At 37.5% G+C, this 22351-nt stretch overlaps 1 protein-coding gene across 1 annotated transcript in view; it reads left to right on the top strand.

The window, feature by feature from the left end:
• Positions 1 to 22351, top strand: part of RP1 (RP1 axonemal microtubule associated) — a 363653-nt gene that overhangs the window by 227779 nt on the left and 113523 nt on the right. The window contains exon 18 of the mRNA XM_059166436.1: positions 21108 to 21259. Within this exon, the coding sequence (XP_059022419.1) occupies positions 21108 to 21259 (152 nt within the window). The remainder of the gene's footprint in view (positions 1 to 21107; positions 21260 to 22351) is intronic.

Raw genomic sequence — 22351 nt, 5'->3', positions numbered from 1 at the left:
GCTGTTGCAATGACAGAAATTGCCCAAGAAAGTAAAGAGGAGGCAACCGTAAAAAAATGAAGTCCATTTCTTTCTTGGTATTTACAGTTTTTTTTGTATAATTTTTGTTTTAAAATTTGTTCATTATAGCAGGAAATAATTATAATAGACCCTCTTTACTTGTGGGGATATGTTCCAAGACCTCCAGCAATGCCTAAAAGTACAGATAGTACCAAAACTTACATGTGATTTTTTTCCATACATACATACCTATGATAACTTTAACCTATAAATTAGGTACAGTAAGAGATTAATAATAATAATAATAAAATAGAATAATTATAAAAATATACTGTAATTCATAGTTATGTGAATGTTGTTTCTCTGTCTCTGAAAATATTGTATTGTACTCCCCATAGTCACCCTTCTTGTGATGATGTGAGGTAATAAAATTCCTATGTGATGAGGTCAAGCGAGGTGAGTGATGTCGGCATGGTCACCTAGTGTTAGGTTACTATGACCATCTGACCAGACATCTACTTTCTAACCTTAGTTGACCACAGGTAACTGAAGCCATGGGAAGCAAAACTACAGATGGTGGGGATTAGTAGAGTTATTTGCTGGGTTTGTTGTCATCATGGTTGATGTTGTGTTGATAAGGTCCTAGGTGCTGCCTTGGGTTGCCTATAGTTTCAAACCACAGAATCAAAGGTAAGAAGAGCTAAAGAAGTCATGTCTTCAAGGAACTTTTAAACATTTGTCATAAGAAAATTGACTTCATTATCTAAGAATGGGATGCTTCTATGTGGAAATTTCACCCAAGAATTAGTCCAGACAACAGCACAGAGTAGCATGGGAGAGGCTGTCAGCAGTGCCTGCCACAGCCTCTCCTTAGATGAGGGAACAGGGTAAAGAGAGTGGAAAGAAGAAAACGATTATAGTTGGGGACTTCATTAACCTTTCTGACAAATGTGGAGTGGCTATCTGGGAACTGCTGACTGACAGGGGCTGCCTTGTGAAAACCTGCTGCTGCAAAGTCCCCTTCCTCACAGCCTAACCTGCTCTAAGCACCTCAGAAACCATTTGCCTTTGTGAAATTCTACCTTTAGCTTTAAATGCTTTCATCACCTTCTCCAATAGTTTTTTTGTTTTTCTGTTTTTTTTTTTTTTTTTTTTCAGAAATAGCTCAGAAAATTTTTTCTCTCACCTCTATTTGCCATTTTTACATCTCATTCGAAAACGTTTTAATTCCATTTTGGGGGAGTTATTACTTTACACTGTAGTTGTTCTGTTTAAAATTCTGTAAGCCAGGCAGGTAACTTTATGAAGAATCTATGGAGACAGAACTACAAATTCTAGCACACATACATGTTGTGGTATTAAGGACAGGTGAAGGATTGACAGGTATTTCAGATGTTTATCGTCCTAATTTAATTTACTTCAGTAGTTCAGTTTCAGTTGACCAGAACCTTGCTGTGAGAAGACAAGCTCAGATGAACTCCCTCGAGTTTTAGCAGTTCAGTGCTTCCCTGCCCTGCCCCTCCCCTCCTCTGTTTTGATGTCCTTGAGCTCCATGTGACAAAGGATTCTTTACCCTGATGTTGCATCTGATCTGCCACTAATGCCTTTTTTTCCCCCATCAAAGAAATCAGACCTTCCCAAAGCAGTAAGACTCTTCTCTCAGAAGATGAATGGAAGGAGTTAGGGCTGATGGAAAATACAGGGACTCAAGCCAATGTCACACTCTGAGTATATGGAGATGAAGGAGCCACTGGACTAAGTCTTAGCAGGGACAGCCGAGAGCAACTTTTCCTTCAAAGAGAGAAGGAAGAATTTCGGGTAAATAATGTTGGCAGTAATATTGTCTTTTGAATGTCCCAAATTTATTTCTATAATAGAGAAGGGTGTGGTGGTGGTGGTGTGTGTGTGTGTGCATGCACGCGCGTGCGCAGGAATGGATGTGTCCAATATAAAATAAATCTCTGGTCTGCTAAAATCCCCACAAGTTATCCTAATGCCCATTGTAATCATCACAGGAAACCGATTTTTTTCTTCACATATCTTTTATAAGCGAAGAAAGCTATAGAAGAAAATTGCTTTCTTTAAAGGCAATTAATTTTAGGCTATTGGTTTGAAACTGGCCCCATAAACCATCAACCTCAAATCAAATTATAACCAGACTATATAAGCCATTTGGAAATTCTTCTGGTAGTGAAAACCCTTCTTTTGTATTGTCTCATATACAAATATATGATATGTTGCTTACCTAAGCAGTATGAGTGTGAGATTATTTTCTTGGCATCTTCAGATGCCGTATTTTGAAGCTTTTGTCCATGCCCATTCGAATATCTCTCTTCTTAGCAACAGAGAACACTGGGCTGAACTATTTTGAGTATCACTGGTTGCCTCTCCTAGTCCCTCAGGGCTTTGGACAAATTTCAATTAGGACAATTACATTCCACTTCACTAATTCACCCTCAGCCCCACAGGGTACAGTGTTAAACAGCAGTAGTTCTCCTCAGAGAATATTCCTTTTGTAACCTAAGGCTGTATAGAGAACAGCGAATGATTGAGGCCAACTCAAGTCAACTGGAAGCCAAGGCTGTTTTAGGCTGCAGTACCTAGCAAACACAAATCCTAAAGTGGTTTCCACATCTTCAGACCTCAGCCTGCCATTTTACTTTTACAATCATTAAACCTGCAGTGAAGAAAAGCAGTCATGCAGTCAGGAAGGAGCATGTTGTCTCCATGCACAGGCAGTCATACCGTATATAACACATGCATTTCAAAAATTATTTGAAGACGATTGTTTAGAACTCAGAGGCTTGTACGGTTTGATACCTTGGTTATCCTCACAAAAGTCTATTATTACCCATAATATACCTATGGCATGTGTGTGTATGTGCTGACAAATCCTGTCAGTGTTTTTCTGGAAACATTTACTCATGTTCCAGTCTTAGAGTGAATGATGTAGATTCTCAGTCTTGATTGCACATACAATCACCTGGGAGCTTTGAAAATTACTGATGCCCAGTTCCACCTCCAGAGATTCTGGCTTATTTTGTTTAGGGAGCAGCCTGGACATTGAGACTTTTAGAAGCTCCCCAAGTGACTCTAAAGTGCAACCAAGGCTGAGAACCCCAGTTGTAGCACAGGACTGCAAGTCTGCTGAGCTGGATTAGAGACCTAGCATGTGACCTTGGCTACGCCAATTATTTTCTCCAGGTCAGCATTATTTTTATATATCGAATGGAGGCAATGATATCTATTTTTTCTCCTAAATTTCAGGGTAGTCTGCAATTTATAAGAGAGAGGAAAATATATATACGTTTAAAAAATTATTGACATATTAGAAATGTATTAAATTAGTGAAGAACAGAGGCCTCGGATCATGGAGACAAGGTTCAAAACCAGATTGACCATTTATTAGTTCTGTGACCATGAACAGATTGCTTATCTTCATTAATCTGTAATTTTCTTCTTAGTAAGGAGTGAGAGGCAGGTAACAATACTCACTTAAAAGGCTGGTTGTAAAAAATGTTTGGGAATGTGTGCCTCACACACTGCCCCTGGTAGATGGGCAGTGCTCTACCAGCTGTAGATGTTGCAGTTACTAAGCACTCTCTCTCTGTCAATAGCATCAACATGTTTGTTTTTAGCATCTAGCTTCTACTTACTGTGAAGTGAGATCAGGGTCTCCAGCTCCAAGCGACTATTTTAGTGGCAGAGACTCAGGGATGGCTATGAATGCCCTTTCGGAGTCTAAGGCCTTGTAGACCCAGACCAGCTGCTTAGACATGTGGAATCTTAGATTTACTGAATCAGAACCTATATTTTAACAAGATCCCCAGGTAATCTGTGTATATGCTAAAGTTTGCGAAGCACTGGTCTAGGGTTATAGGGAGCAGTGGGCCTTTTGGTAGTCTGAAAACCTTCAGACGGGACAAGGCAGCTCATCCCTGTGATCCCTGTGATTGTGCGCTCTCACTCTTGTGGCCATTGACTCCTGTGTTCTTCTTCAGTGGTATCATCTGCAATGTCTGCATTAGTCTTTTTTTTTTTTTTTTTTTTTATTCTCTTTTCCTGCCTTCAGATCCCAAAGTGAGCATGTAACTTTTTTTTTCTTTTTCTTTTTGAGGACAGTGTAGCATTTCTGATCAAACAGACTTGGGTTTGAATCCTACTTTTGGATCTGTGTGTCCTGCCATGTATCCTTAGATAAGTTACTTAGCTTCTTTGAGTTGTGAAAGATCTTTATTCTTCACAGGACTCTGTACAGATTGGAAGAGACCATATATGTTGCTTTCTGGCTGGCACATAGCTACGCTCATAGCATGGCAGTTACATTCTCCAGAAATAACAGGAGGACAGTCATGAAGTCACATAGGCTATAGCCTGACTGTTCCGTTAGCCCTTTATTTTCTCACTTAGAATGTGTGGCAAGAGAAAGTTTACACTTCTGAATAGATATCTAACGGCTGACTTAACTTTTGGAGAGAAATTAGGCCCACAAGGCAGGATAACTTCTTACTTCCTCTAGTGGGAAGAGCTCCTGTGTTCTGCCGCCAAGATCATCTCTGGGAATAAGAAAGTGGAGGGGGAGAGAAGTGTTGTGGGGATTTAACAGCCTCCTTTCCTCCTTTCCAGTCAATGCCAGCATAGTCCTTCTTGACCTGGTGATATAATAGCCCCATCAGCTAGTTGGTCTAACTGCTACAGTTTATGCGGGAAAGTAGTGGTGGTGGTGGACCCTTAAAAAAAAAAGAGAATTTCTGGGGCACCTGGGTGGCTCGGTTAATTGAGCATCTGACTCTTGATTTTAGCTCAGGGCATGATGTCAGTGTTCTGGGATTGAGCTCTGTGTGGGCCTCAGGGCTCAGTGAAGAGTCTGCTTGCCCCTCTTCCTCTGCTCCTCCCCCTGCTCTCTGTCTCTAGGTCTAAAATATATAAATAAAATCTTTAAAAAAGAGAGAGAATTTCTAAGCATGGGAAATGGGTATCCAAGAGGAATTCTCTTGACTTTCGGGTCATCTGACTGCCCCAACTCTTTTGCAGTATAGTTTATAGGCAATAATGTAAGTCAAATATAATATGAAAGTGCCTATCTATATTTATATCTCTAGTCTGTGGAGATAGATGAGTACCTGTAGTAGAAATAATGATAATGGATATTACTCAAGCTATTAAATAGCAAGGTGATATACCACCTTTTTTAATCCTCACAGTTCAGTGTCCTGGACATATTTTATTATACTGAAAATGTCTGGTTATAAATCTATCTCCCTTACCAGATTATAACTTTCTCTACAATAGGGACTATGTCATCATTTTTATCTTTGCAAACCTTGTGCCTTGCATAGTGCTTACATTTTTGTGCTAAAGAAACGTTTATTCAGTTAAATTGAAAATTGTATGCAATCGACATTATGTCCATCCCACAGATGAAGAAATTGAGATTGAGAGTTTTACAATAATGTATTTTATTTAGGTTGCAATAGCCAGGACACCAGTTGAATTCAAAATGACTCCCAAGCCAATTCTCTCTAATGCTACCTGGATTAAGAAATACTCTTGGGACATTTCAAAAACTAACCAAATATATATAGTCTGTGGGTAGGTTTGTTTCTTGTCCTTGAACTTTGAACGTCTATGTTGTAGTTTATAATCAGACAAGAGAGGATTTTCAGAGTAGAAGCAAGTTCTAGACTCACTGGTACTTTTCCTTAAGCTTGTAGAAATAGCTATATTTAGCTTTGATGAAAATTGCTTTTTTTTTCTTTTTAAAATAAGAGCCCATCTTTGGGTGCAGCTCAGAAGATGCTGGCTCCCAGTGAGAAATGTGTGGTAATCAGAGAGCTGAGCATATGTATGTTCTTTATCTTATTCTTTCATCTGACTCCTTCTGCATATTTTTAGTCAAGTCTCGTGCTTTTTCTGTTTCATATTCTGTCTGTGGAGTCCACTAGTGGCTTCTTGAGAAGACTTCATTGCTAGACTCTGAGAGGTTCCCTGAGAGCTTTCCAATTATTAACAACAACAAAAAAATGCATTTAATAAGGAGAAGAAAATGAATTTTTTAATGTGCTTAATTTTAAATACTCTGCTAATTGTTTCTTCTTTGCATGTCATTCAGATTGAAATAAGAAACATTGGAAAAATATATAAAATCAGGCTAGGGCATGATGGGACTAGCAAGCAGCCTGAGTAGAGCTTACAGAGGGTAATGGTTTTTATTTTGTATTTAATATTTATTATGAAAAGAAGGAAGTAGCCTTTTTAAAGCAATAAGAAAGATAATGTATTTTATCAATTGTTTTAAATAATGTGAACACAATTTTTATAGTTATAACATTCTAAACAAATAGGGTTCATCTTTGTGAGGTTCTTAAAAATAGCATTTTTATAGTTATACTTACAAAGGTAATCTGTGTTTATGGAAAAAGATCTGAAGAAAAAGTCAAGTATAAGAAAAAAAATGAGTTGTTACTCATTGATAATTTGATGACCACTGGGGTAGTTCACTTTCTTCCAGTCTTTTTTCTACAAATCATTCTCTTTAACTGATTTTCTTTCTCTCTACATATACATACACACACACACACACACACCTTTGTATATAAATGTATATATTATATATTTATACATGTAAAGATATGAATATAATATATATGCATATTTACACATACACATATATACACACATTTATGTATATCTCACCCCTTTAATGAAGTTGAATCATGCTATATATATATATATTTTGGAATCCTGCCTTTTCTTTTTTTTTAATTTTTTATTTACATCATGGCAGTAACAATGGCAATAATAATGTGTTTTCTAAGTTCTTACCATGTGTTAACTGCCTTCCAAATACAATATTTTTGTTACATAAGCAACTCTTTGATTTAGGTACCATGAGTATCCATCTATATAGATGAGAAAATGGAGGCTCAATAAACAAATGATTTGGCTAAGATCACTTAGTAAGGGTCTTATTGTGTGTTAGACTCCAAGGATGGAGATCTTTTTAAAATTACAATTCTATTTGAGTACAGTTGGTACATAATGTTACTGAGATCTTAAGCACTATCACTGGGCCTTAAGTTTGTTTTCAAAAATAGATGACAATTAAATTTTTAAAAACCATGAGATTTCTGTATGGAAGCATAATTATTGTGGAGTCAGATGCTATGGTTTGATTTCTAAAACATCTCTGCTTTCTAGCTTTAAATACCGTGCGTGGTGGTGGGTATTAAGAAGGGCACTTATTGCATGGAGCAGTGGGTGTGGTGCAAAAACAATGAATCTTGGAACACTGAAAAAGTAAAATAAAACTTAAAAAATATTTCTTAATTCTTATCTGTGATTTTTATTATTGTATCCTTGATTGTATAATGAAAGTAAATGAGAAAATGTTAAATTCACTGAAATGTATATTGCAGCATTTCTTAGCACAAAACTAATGCAATGAAAACTAGTATTCTAGTACAAGAGCAGATAAGTATGTTCTATTCAGTTAGACAAGAAGTATTTTCTGGGCACCTAATAAATGTCTTCCATAGTGCCAGATGTTGTAGAGAATGGGAAGAAACCATATGTTGGCTTTAAAGTTTCTCTATTCAGAAGCGTTCAGAGGTTTCAAAGGAGAAACAGAAAGTGACGCTTGAGGAAAATGCAATACCTACGGAATCCACAAATTTTAGCAAAATTATGAATTCTGTACCTGTGAGTTACTGGGAAAGATGAGTATGACATTTTAGGAAGGAGCTCCCCAGCAAGTCTCCCCTTATCGGCCTGTAGTCATTAGCACTTGTGCTTTCTCCAGGGCCTTTAAGTGAGAAGAGCATTCAGAGGGATAGCGATATCACTATGTGGTGCTCCTTCAGTGGGCACGGAAAACAGCCCCAAGAACGGCATTCCAAGGAGGGAATGCTCAGTCCTTGGAACTAAAGGAGGCATCATATACCCTTGGCATAGGTTTCTGTGAAGAATAAATAAGTCAAATCAACAAATGAATTGAGCAACTAGAACTATGATTAAATCATCAAAGGGATGGGGAATAAAGGACTTTTCCTATGGCTTAATTTAATTTTTTTTCATTTTAAATTATTTTCAAATTTATAAAAATATTATGAGAATGGAATAAAGAGTGAACTTTACCCAGAATCCAGTTAACATTGTACCCCATTTACTTTATCTTTCTCTATTAAAATATCTCTGTGTGTGTATACCTGTGCATGTTTTTCAATCATTTGAGAGATAGTTACAGATACACTACCTACTGACCATTAATTTTTTCATTGTTTATTTCCCCCAAACAAAAATCCAGTCCAGGATAGTGAATTATATTTAGTTATCATGTTTCCTTAATCTCCTCCAATGTGGAATTCTTCTGTCTTTCCTTGTCTGTCATAACCTTGATGTATTTGCAGAGTACAAGCCCATTACTTTGTAAGATGCGTTCAATTTGTGTTTGTCATGATTAAATTCAGATTATTCATTTTTGGCAGAAACTCCACAAAAGGGGTGGTATTCCATTCAGTACCTCCTGTCTAGAGGTACATGGTATCACTTTTTCCCATGACTGGTGACACTCACTTAGAGTAGTTGATTAGAGTGGTGTCTAGCACAATTCTTCAATGTAAAATGCTATGTATTTTGTACTTATTAATTAGTGATTAATTAATAGTATTCTGGGGGGAGACACTTTGTTTGTTCTCATAAAATTTTTACCTGCTAATTTTAGTATCTATTGATGTTCCTTGCCAGAATCAATTATTGCTAGAATGCTTGCCAAATGCGGATTTTTCTGATTATGCCCTTCCTTCTCCATTTATTATTTGGTATTCTTTTTTTTTTTTTAAGATTTTATTTATTTATTTGAGAGAAAGACAGTGAGAAAGAACATGAGCGAGGAGAAGGTCAGAGAGAGAAGCAGACTCCCCGTGGAGCTGGGAGCCCTATGCGGGACTCAATCCCAGGACTCCGGGACCATGACCTGAGCCGAAGGCAGTCGTCCAACCAACTGAGCCACCCAGGCATCCCTATTATTTGGTATTCTATAGCAGTGTAGAACTTTCTTTTTTCCCCGACCTAAAAATTTTATTTAATTTGTACCAGCAATAACTTAATGGATTCTTATTTTTTTGATGTGTTTAATCTGTTTTTATCATCCCTTATTTTGATGCTAAAATCATCCTACATTCATTTAGTGGAAGACCATTCACATTCTTATTTTCTATTTCCTTTCCTGTCACCATCCATACTCTGCACACTTCTTCACTTTTTTGGCAGAAAAAGGTATTTAATCTTACCTAATACTTTCTTCTGTTTAGCCCTAGTTTCCTTTAATGGATAATGACATTTAGGAACTAGTATTTGTAAGACACACACAGAGAAATTATTTTCCTCTCTAATGCCTACCTACTGCAGCCCAGGGGTCTCTTCTGGTATGAGAGACTGACCATGCTTCTGCTTTCAAAGATGTTCCCAGGAAATAGTTCTGTGGTGAAATGAGTTTGTGAGACACTGACTTTTTCATTCCTTTCTTGGAGATCTGGGGCGCGTATAACTGTAGTGAAGGCTCCGAGATGCCCTGTGGTAAAGAAAACTGTTTTAACAGCATTTCTAAACTAAAATCACCATGGGACCCATATTTTCAGGTAAAATCTATTAACATTCCTTGAGATGAATATTGTGCATTACTATAGGGATTTGAGGCATTTTGGAGACAATTGAGGAAAAAGATATGACCTGGAGGCAGCAGCAGTAGGTCACACAAATTTTATTGTGAAAGCCCTCGACAGGTTTGCATGCAGGAAATGCCCCTCATTGCAGGAGTCTCTGCATAGCCGAGGGTGGGAATTGCTACTCAGGAGAGAAAGAGGGTAAAGGAGCTCCCAGGGGAGAGCAGAATCTGAGAGGGGCCTTATGTGTCTGGGTTTGTCAGCAGAACAGTCGGGAGTCTCTGTCACAGAGCTCCAAAGAGCAGCAACAGCTTTGGGCCTCATCACAAGGCCCTATATTATCAATAGGTAACAGCTGTTGGGTGAGGTTTTTGTGGGATTCGCAAAGCAGGCAGGCTCTAAATGGCTGAAGACTTGCTTGTTTGGGCTATCTTTTGGGTGTGTTTGGTAAAATCATTTGGGCTACTTTTAAACTTAGAAAATTTGAGTTTGCCACCAGCAGGCTTTTGCACTAATGTGTCTTAGCCTGCAGTGAAGAAATGAGCAATGTAAGGATGAATGTGCAGAGGTCATCTTTCAGTGATACAACAGTTGCACACTGAGGTGCACGGCTTATGTTTGTATGAATTCAATCATAGTTAGTAATAAATAGGGGTCTATAATTTATATAACTCGAAAATGACTAGCCAATGTGCTAATGCGCTCTTTTGAAATCTCCAAGCCACAGAGAGTTCTGGGAGAGGGGATCAATGTGAAATCCCAAGGAACTGCTTTTAACCTAGAAGCAGCTAGGTGAACTGTTGGATTATGATGGTTTATCTGAGAGGAAATGGCAAACTCACTCTAGGTCTGGCCTTAGCCATTGCCATGATACAGACTAGAATAAAGCATGGGTTCTGCTTTCAATCTGAGTGGAGAAGCAAAATCAAGTAGCAACCATACAATAATTAGGAGGCAGTTTAAGGTCCAACTTTAAATCTAAAACCTATGGATTTCCAGTAAGAAAAATACGTGCCCTAGAGGTACTAGGTAGCTTTTGTGAAGAGGCCTTGAAGAGTAGAGAGGGATGAGTAAGGGCAGAGCAGGGAGAGATGGTTAGTAGAAAGGTATTTGGGAGTTGCCTATTTCAGGTATGAGTGCTGCCCGTGAATGATCATGAAATGTGCATAACTACATATATATGTCTAATGACTTTTCCTCAATGAAAGGGAAAGTGTCTATTTGCAAAGCTCAAGTATTTTGTGTTTGAATGGTCTTTAAATAGCTTGAATTTTGTCAGACACAAGTTGCTTGACCTAGTTTAAGTAGAGTCAGTTGATAAATGCATTGACCTACAGATCTTCCATCATCGTGTCTTGCATTCCTACTCGTGCATGTGCGAAGAATTCTGTGTGCATGACTATCATCTCTGTCTGATAATTAAACCCTAACCATTATCTGTTTTCTCAGTATTTCACAATTGCTGTGGAAGTTTATCCTGGTGCAACATAAAGTTTTATTCAACTGCATGCATTGCCAAGTGAAACAATTTAGTAAACTTTGTATCTTCTGTATATTCCTCTTAATAGTTCCCTTTTCTTAAAGGACTTTTCCTTTTTTTTTTCTTTTTTTTTAACCAGTACTAGTATAATCCTAGTTAAATTAACTCTATATTTTAGGACAGATCAAGACCAGGGTAATTTTCCTTTTGTATATTAGTGTGTCTGAGTGGGAGGAAGAGAGTGACAGGTTTGTCTTTTTTGGACTTGAGTGCTAAAATAAACAATAACAGATGCCTAAAGGCATATGCAATTGTACTTATATTCAAAGTACTTCATGAAGTGCTATTAGAGCACCCACTACATGAAAGGGGCTCTGCCGGAAGTTTCAGCAAGTCCACCTAAGATGTGGTACTGGTCTTTAAAGAGTTTATCCCATAATTAACCCAACTATATACCAGACCGTGGCTTTGTTCTTTTTAGAGTTTTAATTTTAATTGTCATATCTACCTGAGTGAAAATGCCTCTCTCACTGTATATGTCTTTCAAAATATCTATTGCAGGAGCTAAATTGATTTCTCCCAACTTTCAGGTTATGAGCAGAAAGGTGGGGTAACCTGACTGAGGTGTTATAACCTCTGTGTTGAACTCTGATGTGTTATTTCCGACATTGTAAATACTACCATACATCTCTTGCAGTCAACTATTTTAGTCTTTGAACTAAAAAGACTTTAATTACTTTAGTTAAAATTTCTTAAAGTAATCCAGGAATTTTAGGTTTCTAAGAAACCAAGAATGAGTTTGAGTTCTTATGTTAATGTTTTCTTGTGATATAATAAATATTTTGCTACTGTAAATCAGCAGGGGGAGCTCAACAAATGAACTTTAGTTTCTACAGAGGCCATTCCTAAAATTGTTTCTATTCATTCAGGAAATTAAGACAAATTCTGAAGATTTTATATGACAAAGATACTGTCATTCCTTAAGCACTTTGTTTGTTTTAGAAGGGAATGAGAGTATGTTCCATTGAAGAAATATTTTTGGAAACTCACCCTTTTTCTTTTCCCACATCTATCCTAAAATAAAATTTGGTTTTGAAGCTTAATATCAGTGCATTTTTTTTTTCTCAGCTATACTGGCATTTTTATAGTACTCACATTTGGCAGCTCTGTATGAGAGCTAAAGCAAAAGTCAGGGCTTTGGGTCTTTTTACTGTAAGTAGAAGTATAGTAGATGATGCCCCAATCTGAAAGCCAAAAAGAAATACTGTTTTTAAAGCCAAAAAGAAATACAGTTTTTAACCCCTCCCCAATAATTCTATCATAATCAAAGGCTATTTTCTATGGACTGTGAAATCTGAAAATATGTCATTATTGGGGTGTATGCCATGAAGGTTCCCTCCATTGATAAGGATGCACTGTTTATAGCCAATAGTTTCTGGTGATGAACAATAAGAACACTCACGGGATACTATTTTTGGGGAAGCCAAGTGTTTTTAGCAAGTGTTTGTTGAAATTATCCCTGGTGTCCCAAGTTAAAATGGGTGAAAACATGCTTTTCTGCTTAACATTTAGATTTTTAGCAGGGATTGGCTGTCCCATTTCATGATGCTTTAGCAGTTTGGGGCTGTTAGTCTTGTGGTAGATTTTTATATCCTTCAGAGTATGAAAGTATTTTTTTCCCCTTGATCATACTTTAGATACCTTTTTAGAGGTCTAACTTGTTATCTCAGCCACATTAACTGGTTGTGCTATTTAACTTCCTAAATACTGGTGTAAAATATTAAGCCAAGTCACTAAATTGATTCCAGGTAACAGTTAGCCCCAAAATAGGATGACTATAACTGAACATAATCATATAGCAATTAACTTTGAATATTGAAAAACCTAAGGGTACAAATTTATTTTAGGAAATACTATCCGGTAAAACTAAATTATTTTCGAAGCTTGGGGTTTGTATTTTTTATTCTCTGGAATTGACTTTGACTATTTAAAATTCAAGTAAGAAATCTTAGATGTGGAGTCCAAAAACTTGAAAGATATTTGATTTCTAAAGAGTCTTTTGTTTGCTTTTTCTCAGACTTCTCCCTGCTGTAATATAGGATTCAGAAATGCTTACCCTGACTATCTCACAAGGTGTGAATATCAATTGAGAAATGAGGCAAAGCTTAATCAGAGCTTTTCATTCCATACCCAGCTTGCTTCTCCCTCACTCTTACTCATTGAGTAGAGGTGTCACCATCCAACTAATTATCCAAACCAGAACTCTGTACTTTTTCTGGATTGTTTTATTTCTTTAGCCCAGTCAAGACCAAAGGCCCTCCTCCTGACTCTTCGCCCACTGCTCTCTCTCCAAGTGTTAGACTCTCTCTGCAGTGTGGGCTACATACGTGACTTGGATTAATTGACTTAAATAGAATAGGAACTATCCTGACACTTCTTGATTCTTCTGTGCCTTTGAATTGAAGTGGGTCATAGGTTTAGGTGCATTTGTTGTTATTTTTATACTACTACTTCTTGATAAGATATGATAACTTACTTGATATGAGCTCTGGGCAGTGCTGGGGGGAGCTAAATTCGGTTAAGAAATTACTTTCTTTTCTTTCTTTATTCCTTTTTTTTTTTTTTTTTTAAGTCTAAAGCATTTTGTAAATATTTCCAGTTCTTTTCCATTTTTAGTTAGTTCTTCACTTCAGGGTTCTAGAAAGAGCCACAGAAGAGAAAGAGTGAGTTCTAAAATGTGGTAAGAAAAATGGTTGCTTTTGAGGATTTTCTAGTTCAATGAACAGCAGGAAGCACCAGCTTTCTCTTCTCACAAAATCTCCAGTCAAATGTTTAATCTCAAAAGACTCCAGCAGTTTATAGAAACATCCTAAAAGGTGTGCCAGCTTATTTGAACCAAAGATAATTCATGTATTTGATAGTCCCTCAGTCAGTTGTAAATACCTTAGTTAATCCTTCTTGTACAGTCCTTATAACAAATAGGGTGTTACCACAAGGAACAGAACCAGAAATAAGGAGGCTTAGAGTCAAGCTTACTTTGTGTCTGATTTGCAAGAACGCTTAGCGTTCTTCTCTGAGAACACATTTAAACCTCATTCTATTTTTATATTCACAACTCTAAGAAGGAAATACTAATGACTGACATCAGTACTTGCTCCCCTGCTTGCAGGAACAGATCTAATATAATACTATAAATACTTCAAGTACTTAAAAACTATGTCAGTGACTATTTGCTTTTATTATTTTTTTAAGAAACATTGTCTCAGTCGAATATGTAATAAGAATAGACATAGTACACATTTTTTGTTTTATGGAGCAAAGGTTTATGACACTTCAGAATGGGATTTCTAAAAGCATTTTTCTTAACTTCACCTTAATACATCTTTATGTATTTTTTATATACATCTTTATTTTGTTTCCTGGGTCCAGGAGACAACTATCCACAAGTTCAGTTCTCAGAAAGGACTGACACTTGTTGTATGTCATTTCTTATCCAAGAAAAGATAAGATTAAATTTAGGGTTACATAATATATATGAAAAGTATTTCATAAAATAAAGTAGATAAAACATAGATGGTGGTAACCATCTGCGCTCATGATCCAGTGTGTCCCAGAGACAGTTGTGACCCTACCTCTACCCCACTTGGACCTGACTCTGACTCCACTGGGTGTCCTGGTTGGCATTAAAGATAGGCATGAAGGACAGGTAGGGAAAAGGCTACTGGGCCATCTCTGAAGGGTTGAGTAGGTTTGACTTTAGTGGAAGAGGTAAACCTGTGGAGAGGTTAGGGCAGTCCCTGCTGTTTTCGGGAAATGGACGTCCTTTTTCTTATGTGCTTCAGCCTGGTGTTACAGAAGACCGGAATGGGAACCACCTCAATGAAAGCATGCAAGGATTATATAGATAGGAATCCAGGAGACTAGAAGTACTGGGGGGCTTTACTGGGGGGATAGGATGAGTGAAGGAGGGGTGAGAGGATAGCTTTCGAATTCCCTCCAGGTGAGGGATGGTGTTTTTGTGTATGGCCTTCTTCAATGATGAGCTAGAAAATTCAGGGTAGAGCCCTGACGAGAGGAAGCAGGAGAAGCTACTTTAGGTTGGCTTATGGAAGGAGAGGAAAAGTAGGCCTTTATCTGTCTTCCAAAAAAATCCTGGTCAGCTCATCTTAGTAGAGCAGAAGTAAGGGATTTAGAATAGAAATCTCTTCCTGATAATGAAATGAGCATTTGGTTGAAGTTTTCCTTAGGTAGTCTCCAGGAGGATGTTAGAGAGGTGCAACCACAAATAATCCCAAATAACAGTTAAGAATTCTGATCACTAATATCTGTGATTAATGGTGATCCTCCTCTTCCTCCTAGCACCATCTGTACCAGTAAACATTTATTGAGCACTCAGGGTATAGATAGTCCCTTTTAATGTTCAAATCATTCATATCATAACAAAGTAGATAATAATAATATTATTTTTTATTTTACTATGTTAGTCACCATACAGTACATCGCTGAAGTACATAATACGATTATCCCTTTTGAGGATGTTGAGTTTTTTGAATTGACGATAAGCGATTCCCTGCATCACAGAGCTAGCACATGGATTTGGAACGAAGTATCTGACTCTCAGGCACATGTGCCACTCTCTCTTACTGCCAACTGGGCAAATCAGATGTTCCAGATGAATATGTCTTTCAATATTCCTAGATATAGTAACCCACACTTGAGAAAGCTCTGCTTTGGAAAGTAACTTTCTATTTCTCTTTTCTACAAGATAATTTTATCTCACTTTATTACATAAAGCACTCTGGTTCTAAAACATTCATTCTGCAACCTGGCAAGACAGAAATATGCCAGTTTTGCAAATGAGAACCTGAAGACCACAGGTCATGTACAACTTCTATCCATGGTCATAAACCTAGGAAGTAGCAGGGCCAGGACATAAATGGAGGTCCTGTGATCCAAGCTCAGGCTTGTCCCACTTGAGGTAAATCTTTCACCATGTCCTGCAATTAGCTACTGTATGACTGAGCTTATGCATTGTAACCATCCAGGAATTTTGACCTTTATACTTTCATAATTAAAGTTTACTACTCATCTTAATACTTTAGTAATTTTAAAATAATTTTATTATTTTAATAATAGAAAAAATTGTGACAATAAAAACAAACACAACTGGAAATAAGATCTATGAACGAATGTATCTCTCTTAACCTAAATCATTCTGTTGAATTATTGAATTATCTATTATAAAATATTTATCTTTCTGTCCCAGGATTTTTTGGCCTTAGCACTTTGACATTTGGGACTGTATAATTCTTTGTCATGGGATCTGTCCTAGGCATTGTTGAATGTTTAACAACATCCGTGGCCTCTACACACTAGATTCCAGTAGCACCTTCACCAACCCCCAGTTGTGACAACCAAAAATGTCTCCAGATGCTGCCACATGTCCCTGGGAGGGCAAAATCTCACCCAGTCAAAAACCACTGCTGTATCTCTATATTGCTTAACAAAACAAAACAAATTAATGTAGATTTGTTGTTTTTTATGATATGGCACCATTACTTTGAAGGTAAATGAAACTCATCCAGAGGCCTCACCCCCAAAGGCTTTTCAGTGGAGTTAGTGGGATTGCGCTTAATTAACTAAAATGATTGAGACTTTCTCAATAGTGAGTACTTCTAAGGATGAGGGATGGTGGTGGTGCCTTGGAAACCAGAGGCTTCTTGCCAGTTCCACAAGAGAGTTTAGTGTGGAGGAAGAGCTTGTTGGAATGTTAGATAGAAGGATTTTGTAAAAACCTTATGCTTCCTGGGGAAGGTTTCAAATGCAGAATCCAGAAGACTCCCATTCATCTGCTTATGACCCTCATTTATCTGAAGCACCCACTAGGTTCCATCTGAAATTATTCTTATTGTATCCTAATCTTCACATTATCCTTAACTCCCACAGAACTTAGTTTCTTTTAATAAGTGTTTATGCAAAAAAAGAAGTGTTTATTGATATGCTGCTTTAATGTAGTCTTGTATTATTTAATACACTATATACACTAATTATACACACTACACACACACAATAAGCACATTAATATACACACTAATTCACACTAATACACCTCCACATATAATCTATATACTCTCCTTGATGGTAGAGGGTTTTTTTTGTTAAACTCCCAACCATAGCCAGTGCAGTGCTATGATTATCACCGTAAGAAATGTCACTGCAAGGAGGTCAAGGGTCTGTGTGTCACTTTTAGGGGTCATCTGCACGGAAGCACTTGGAGGAGCTGGAAATTCCTTCATATCCTCGGTTAGCCTTTTTTGTTTAGGAATTCTGTTTGCTTGCTCTTTTGATGAGCATCTTACTTTATATAGTTCAGGAAGTAATATCTCTTTTTATCCCCAATGAAGAGAAAAAAAAACACAATAGGATTTAGGAAGGGAAATAAAAAGATTAAACATCATTTCTCACTTGCTATGATTTTAGGAACAAAGTGGCTCGTGAGATGGATCTTCAGCTGTGGGATGTGGGTTACTCTTTTTTTATTCATCCACCACTCCTGTCTGTCCAATTGCCAAGTCAACAACCTCTGAGTTTCAGGACCACTGGGGCAACTGAAGTTTTAAAACTTCAGACAGATGGCAAAAATAATTTTATTTGAGCATTGTATCTACTTTGGATTAAAAAGCATATGAATCTTCACTACTGGTCTCTATCTCTTAGTATTCCTGAATTTTCTATCTTATTGGTATAGAAATAAAGCATGATATGATTCAGAGAGGGGGACATTTCCAAATTTAATGGAATACATTATATTAATCATGTTTACATTTATTGATATATTCATATGTAAATATGGCTAATATGAATTATTTGTGCAGTTTATAAAAAGTTTTGCACCTTTCTTATATATAATCTCATCTAATCTTCACAACAACCATGTGAGCTATTTTATGGATGAAAAAATGGATACTTAAAGTGGGTATGTAAATCTTTCATGGACAAACAGTTGTAAAATGGTAGATCTAGATTTTGGTCCCAGATTTTCTGTTTGCAAATCCAGTGTTCTTTTAATGGTCTCTTGCCTGGAGCAGTAAAGACACAATCAGGCTTTAGTGACAGATGCATTGATTTAGTTTTATTACTTATGTCGATAAATACCCATTTTCACGTAGTTATTTAATTAATCATTCAATCAAAAAACAACCTAGGGACTGCCTTGTGAAATCTTGTGGAAGAAACAAGGTGATTAGGACATGATCCCTTCCATCAGGTCAGTCACAGATTAGGTGCTAAGTCTTAGTCATGAATGGGTAGGTTGCCATGCATTACAAAGTAGGGTCGCCTAACCCAGACCAGGGGCTCACTGACCCCTTCTCAGAAGAAGTTCTATCTGAGTCGTGTAATGCAGGATGGGCATTGTATGAAAGGTAATGTATCAGGTGAAAGCTGTTCTATGTACGGAAGCAAGTGGGCACAGAAACCCTGGGGTGAGAAGGAATGTGGGCAGTTGGGGAACCATAACAGATTAGTATGACTGGATTTAGGATGTGAGGGAGAAGTCTTCATCAAGTTCAGCTGGGCCTGATTATGAACTGCTCATCATTCTGAGGATTTTGGAGTTTGTGCTATAGTTAGGAATACTGAAAAAGTTGTGGGCAGTATACACAACGATCAGATTTCTACTTTAGAATGCTTTCTGTTGAAACAGCTGAAAAGCAGGGTTTGAAGGGAGACAAAATGGCAGCCATCAGGTTATGAGAATAAGCCACCTGGGAAATAGTGGGGCCTGCTCTCAAGGCTAGGAGGCAGAGGAAATTCAGGAGGCCAGAGACTTATATAGAAGATGAACTAGCTTCTTCAAGGGAGGGGGGCACTTTATCTACTGTGATTGGAGGAGAGGCAGGCAGTTGAGACATTCCTTCTGGAAGCCTTTTGCTGAGATGTTAAGGGGAAGATAAAGTGCAGAGAGCCTTCTTGTGAAATGGCCACCAAGGAGCAAGAGCGGTGAGGAGTCTGTTGAGAGTTCACCAGTCTGGGAGGCAGAGGCAGCTCACCACCTGCTGGAAAGTGAAGCACTTTGGCTGGGCAGCTGAGGGCTATTCACAGTCTATGGCTATTGAATGCATTTAAAAGACATGGGCAATTTTCTAAATGCTGGGGTGTGCCTGCTTTGGTGACTAAAATGAACACAAAATCTCTTTTGGAGTTCCTCCTATAGAATTCTTCTTTAGCAACTGCTATCATGAAATTGAAAGCTTTGAAGCAGAGAGAGTCCATTTCAAATCTCCAAGCCTCCACTTTCTTATCTATAAAATTATAAGAATTTGTCCAATCTAATTGGTGATGGTTAAAAGAGATCATCAAGACAAATCACGTAGCATAATAACTGGCAAATAATAAGCAACAGTCCCTACTACTACTACTATTAACAACAAAAACAACAACAAATGTCAGAGTATGAAGTACATTTTAGCAACCCCTGGGGTGCATCTTGAAGTTCTATGGGAACTGGAAATCACACAGTTCAGTCATTGTTTCTTCTAAATCCAGGTGAACATACAACACACAAAGAGCAAGAAGACCCTAGATTTTGTGATAAATGCATGGTTCTTTCAAATGCAAACTGATGGGGATGTTGTCTGTGAGCTTCCTGTACTACAAAAAGGACAAGCCATTTTTCCATGTGTGTTATCAATTTTTAGTACCACATATTGTGTATACAAATTGTTTTATAGTTGCTTAAATTTACTTCTGAACTTAGTTACAGAGCATTTTTCTACCTTTTTATTATTTATTAATTTTTTAAAAAGATTTTATTTATTAGAAAGAGAGAGCATATGTGCACACAATGGGGGAAGGAGAGGAGTAGAGGGAGAAGCAGATTCCTCACTGAGCAGAGAGCCAGACTTGGAGCTCAACCTCTCATCTTAGGACCCCAGGATCATGACTTGAGCCAAAGACAGATGCTTAACTGACTGAGACACTCAGGTGCCCCTATTTTTTCTAGTTCTAAGAGGGTTGTTTACCCTTGAGAAATGACTTTTTCTGTTAGACAGCATGGTCACCGGTAGAGCTGGGATTAAATGTGATCTCAGAGGTTCTTATGGTTCAACTACAGTTGCAGGGGCTAAGGCTATGAGAAAGATATAATGTCAGGTCTGGACCTCATCTGGCTGTCTGGGTCAGTGACCACCTCAAGCCATCACCTCACTTTTGATGCATTTTCTCATTCACACTTACCTCAGTTTAAACTTAAAGCATCATGTACAATAACATTGCCACCCTTGCCACTAAAATACTAAGCATGTCATACATAAACAGACTTTTTTTTTTTAAGATTTATTTATTTATTTGAAAGACAGAGAGAAAGAGCGGGGCAGGGGAGGGGCCGAGAAAGAGAGAGAGTCTTAAGCAGACTCCATGCTGAGTATGGAAGCCGATGTGTTGCTCCCTCTCACTACCTTGAGATCACATTCTGAGCTGAAATCAAGAGTTGGACACTTACCAACTGAACCACCCAGGCACCTAAGAACAGCCTTTTAAAAAAATCTTGGGGTGCCTAGGTGGCTCAGTGAGTTAAAGCCTTTGCCTTCAGCTCAGGTCATGATCCCAGGGTCCTGGGATGGAGCCCCACATCGGACTCTCTGCTCAGCAGGGAGCCTGCTTCTACCTCTCTGCCTGGCTCTCTGTCTACTTGTGATCTCTGTCAAATAAATAAAATCCTAAAAAAAATTCTTTTATTTCTCTTTTTGAAAAAGCTACAGATCTTCTAGGTATAAAAACGCCAATTCATAATTAAAGTTAATAATTGAAAAAAATTAAAAGTCTCTCAGTAGTTACAGAAAGTCCAGGTAAGAGGAATTCTCATAAACTGCTTTTCCTATAGCTTAACCCATGGATCCGGGTTCGGTTTGTACGAATTCCCAGCTAATGAATTTTCTTTTTTTCTCTCCCCCTTTTTTTGCCAGTAGTGAGATACTATGTTGATGTCCATACTGGGAAACTGAAGCAAGCAGAAACAGAATCTGAAGTTTCCCTGTGTCTCTGTGGAGAGAGGGGAGACTCTGGTCTTAGACTGCTGGACAAATCTAATATGCCAGTAAAATTTCAAAGAGGACAGGTGAGTCCACACAGATAAATTTCCCATGTGTTTAGCAATCTCCCTGAAGGTGGATACTTTTAATTGAAAACGGAAAGGTGCTTGACACCCTTCAAGTTTTCATTCTAGAACATGCTTAACACAACGTTTCCTGACTTCCTAATATCCTTTGTTTTAGAATTTCTTGAAAGAAAAATGGGATGCACTAGACTAAGAGTGAATAATAGAACAAAGAAAATTACATTAAAATTTCGTGATACTATAAGAAAAAAACGAGATGATATTAGGGAAAATATATATAAACATGCCCTGTTAGAACTGAAAAGTACAAAGTATTATTCTAAAAGATCAGGTCATAGAAGGGCCATTATAGTACATTTCACATAGGAACACAATAGACTTTCTTTAAAACATCTTGAATGGAATCAACTAAATTATTTTCACACCTTAAGCCCTTCACTATTCCCTTTTGTCTATATATATATAACCCTGAGTCTTCCTATATGTTACATGTTTGAGGAGTGGCAGTGAAATGTGTAAATACATGATCAACCAAGTTAATTTTTAATGTTATTTTGTTATGTATAGAAAGAAAGCCCTATTTAGGGTCTGTAACTAAAAATAAGGATTATGTAACCCTAGCATATATTTTTCAGAAAGAAAGCTCTCAAACCAGTTTGAGAGTGCTACTTCTCAAGCTTTTTTTTTTTTTTTTTTTAGTTCGTGAATTATTTTGAAACAGATCTTAAGCTTGTCTTGTCACTGAAAGTTACATAGATGCTTTCAACAGAGTGAAGAAAGCTGAATCTGCTTTGGATAAGGGGATAAGAAAAACTGTGCCTAATTTTTGCCATCACACATGAATTAATTTTGAGTAGAACAAAGTTTTAGATGTCATGATCTTATTACTATTATTATACCGAGAGATCAGTGATGTTCTCCCCAAGGAATCCTCCTAGCTTTCCTTTAGTCCGGATTCTTTCACCTTGCCATTTTGCTATATATATGATGATGGGAGCGTCATCTCTCCTGCTTGTCTGTTAGTTGGTCTATTAGTGTGCAGCATCATGTGAGGTTGCATGTTAAGATTTCACAAGTCATTTTCACTGTTAA

The sequence above is a fragment of the Mustela lutreola genome, chromosome 3, assembly GCF_030435805.1.
Source record: "Mustela lutreola isolate mMusLut2 chromosome 3, mMusLut2.pri, whole genome shotgun sequence".
Classification (NCBI taxonomy): Eukaryota; Metazoa; Chordata; class Mammalia; order Carnivora; family Mustelidae; genus Mustela; species Mustela lutreola.
Note: the sequence above shows the minus strand (reverse complement) of the source record. Positions and strands in the feature narration are given on the sequence as shown.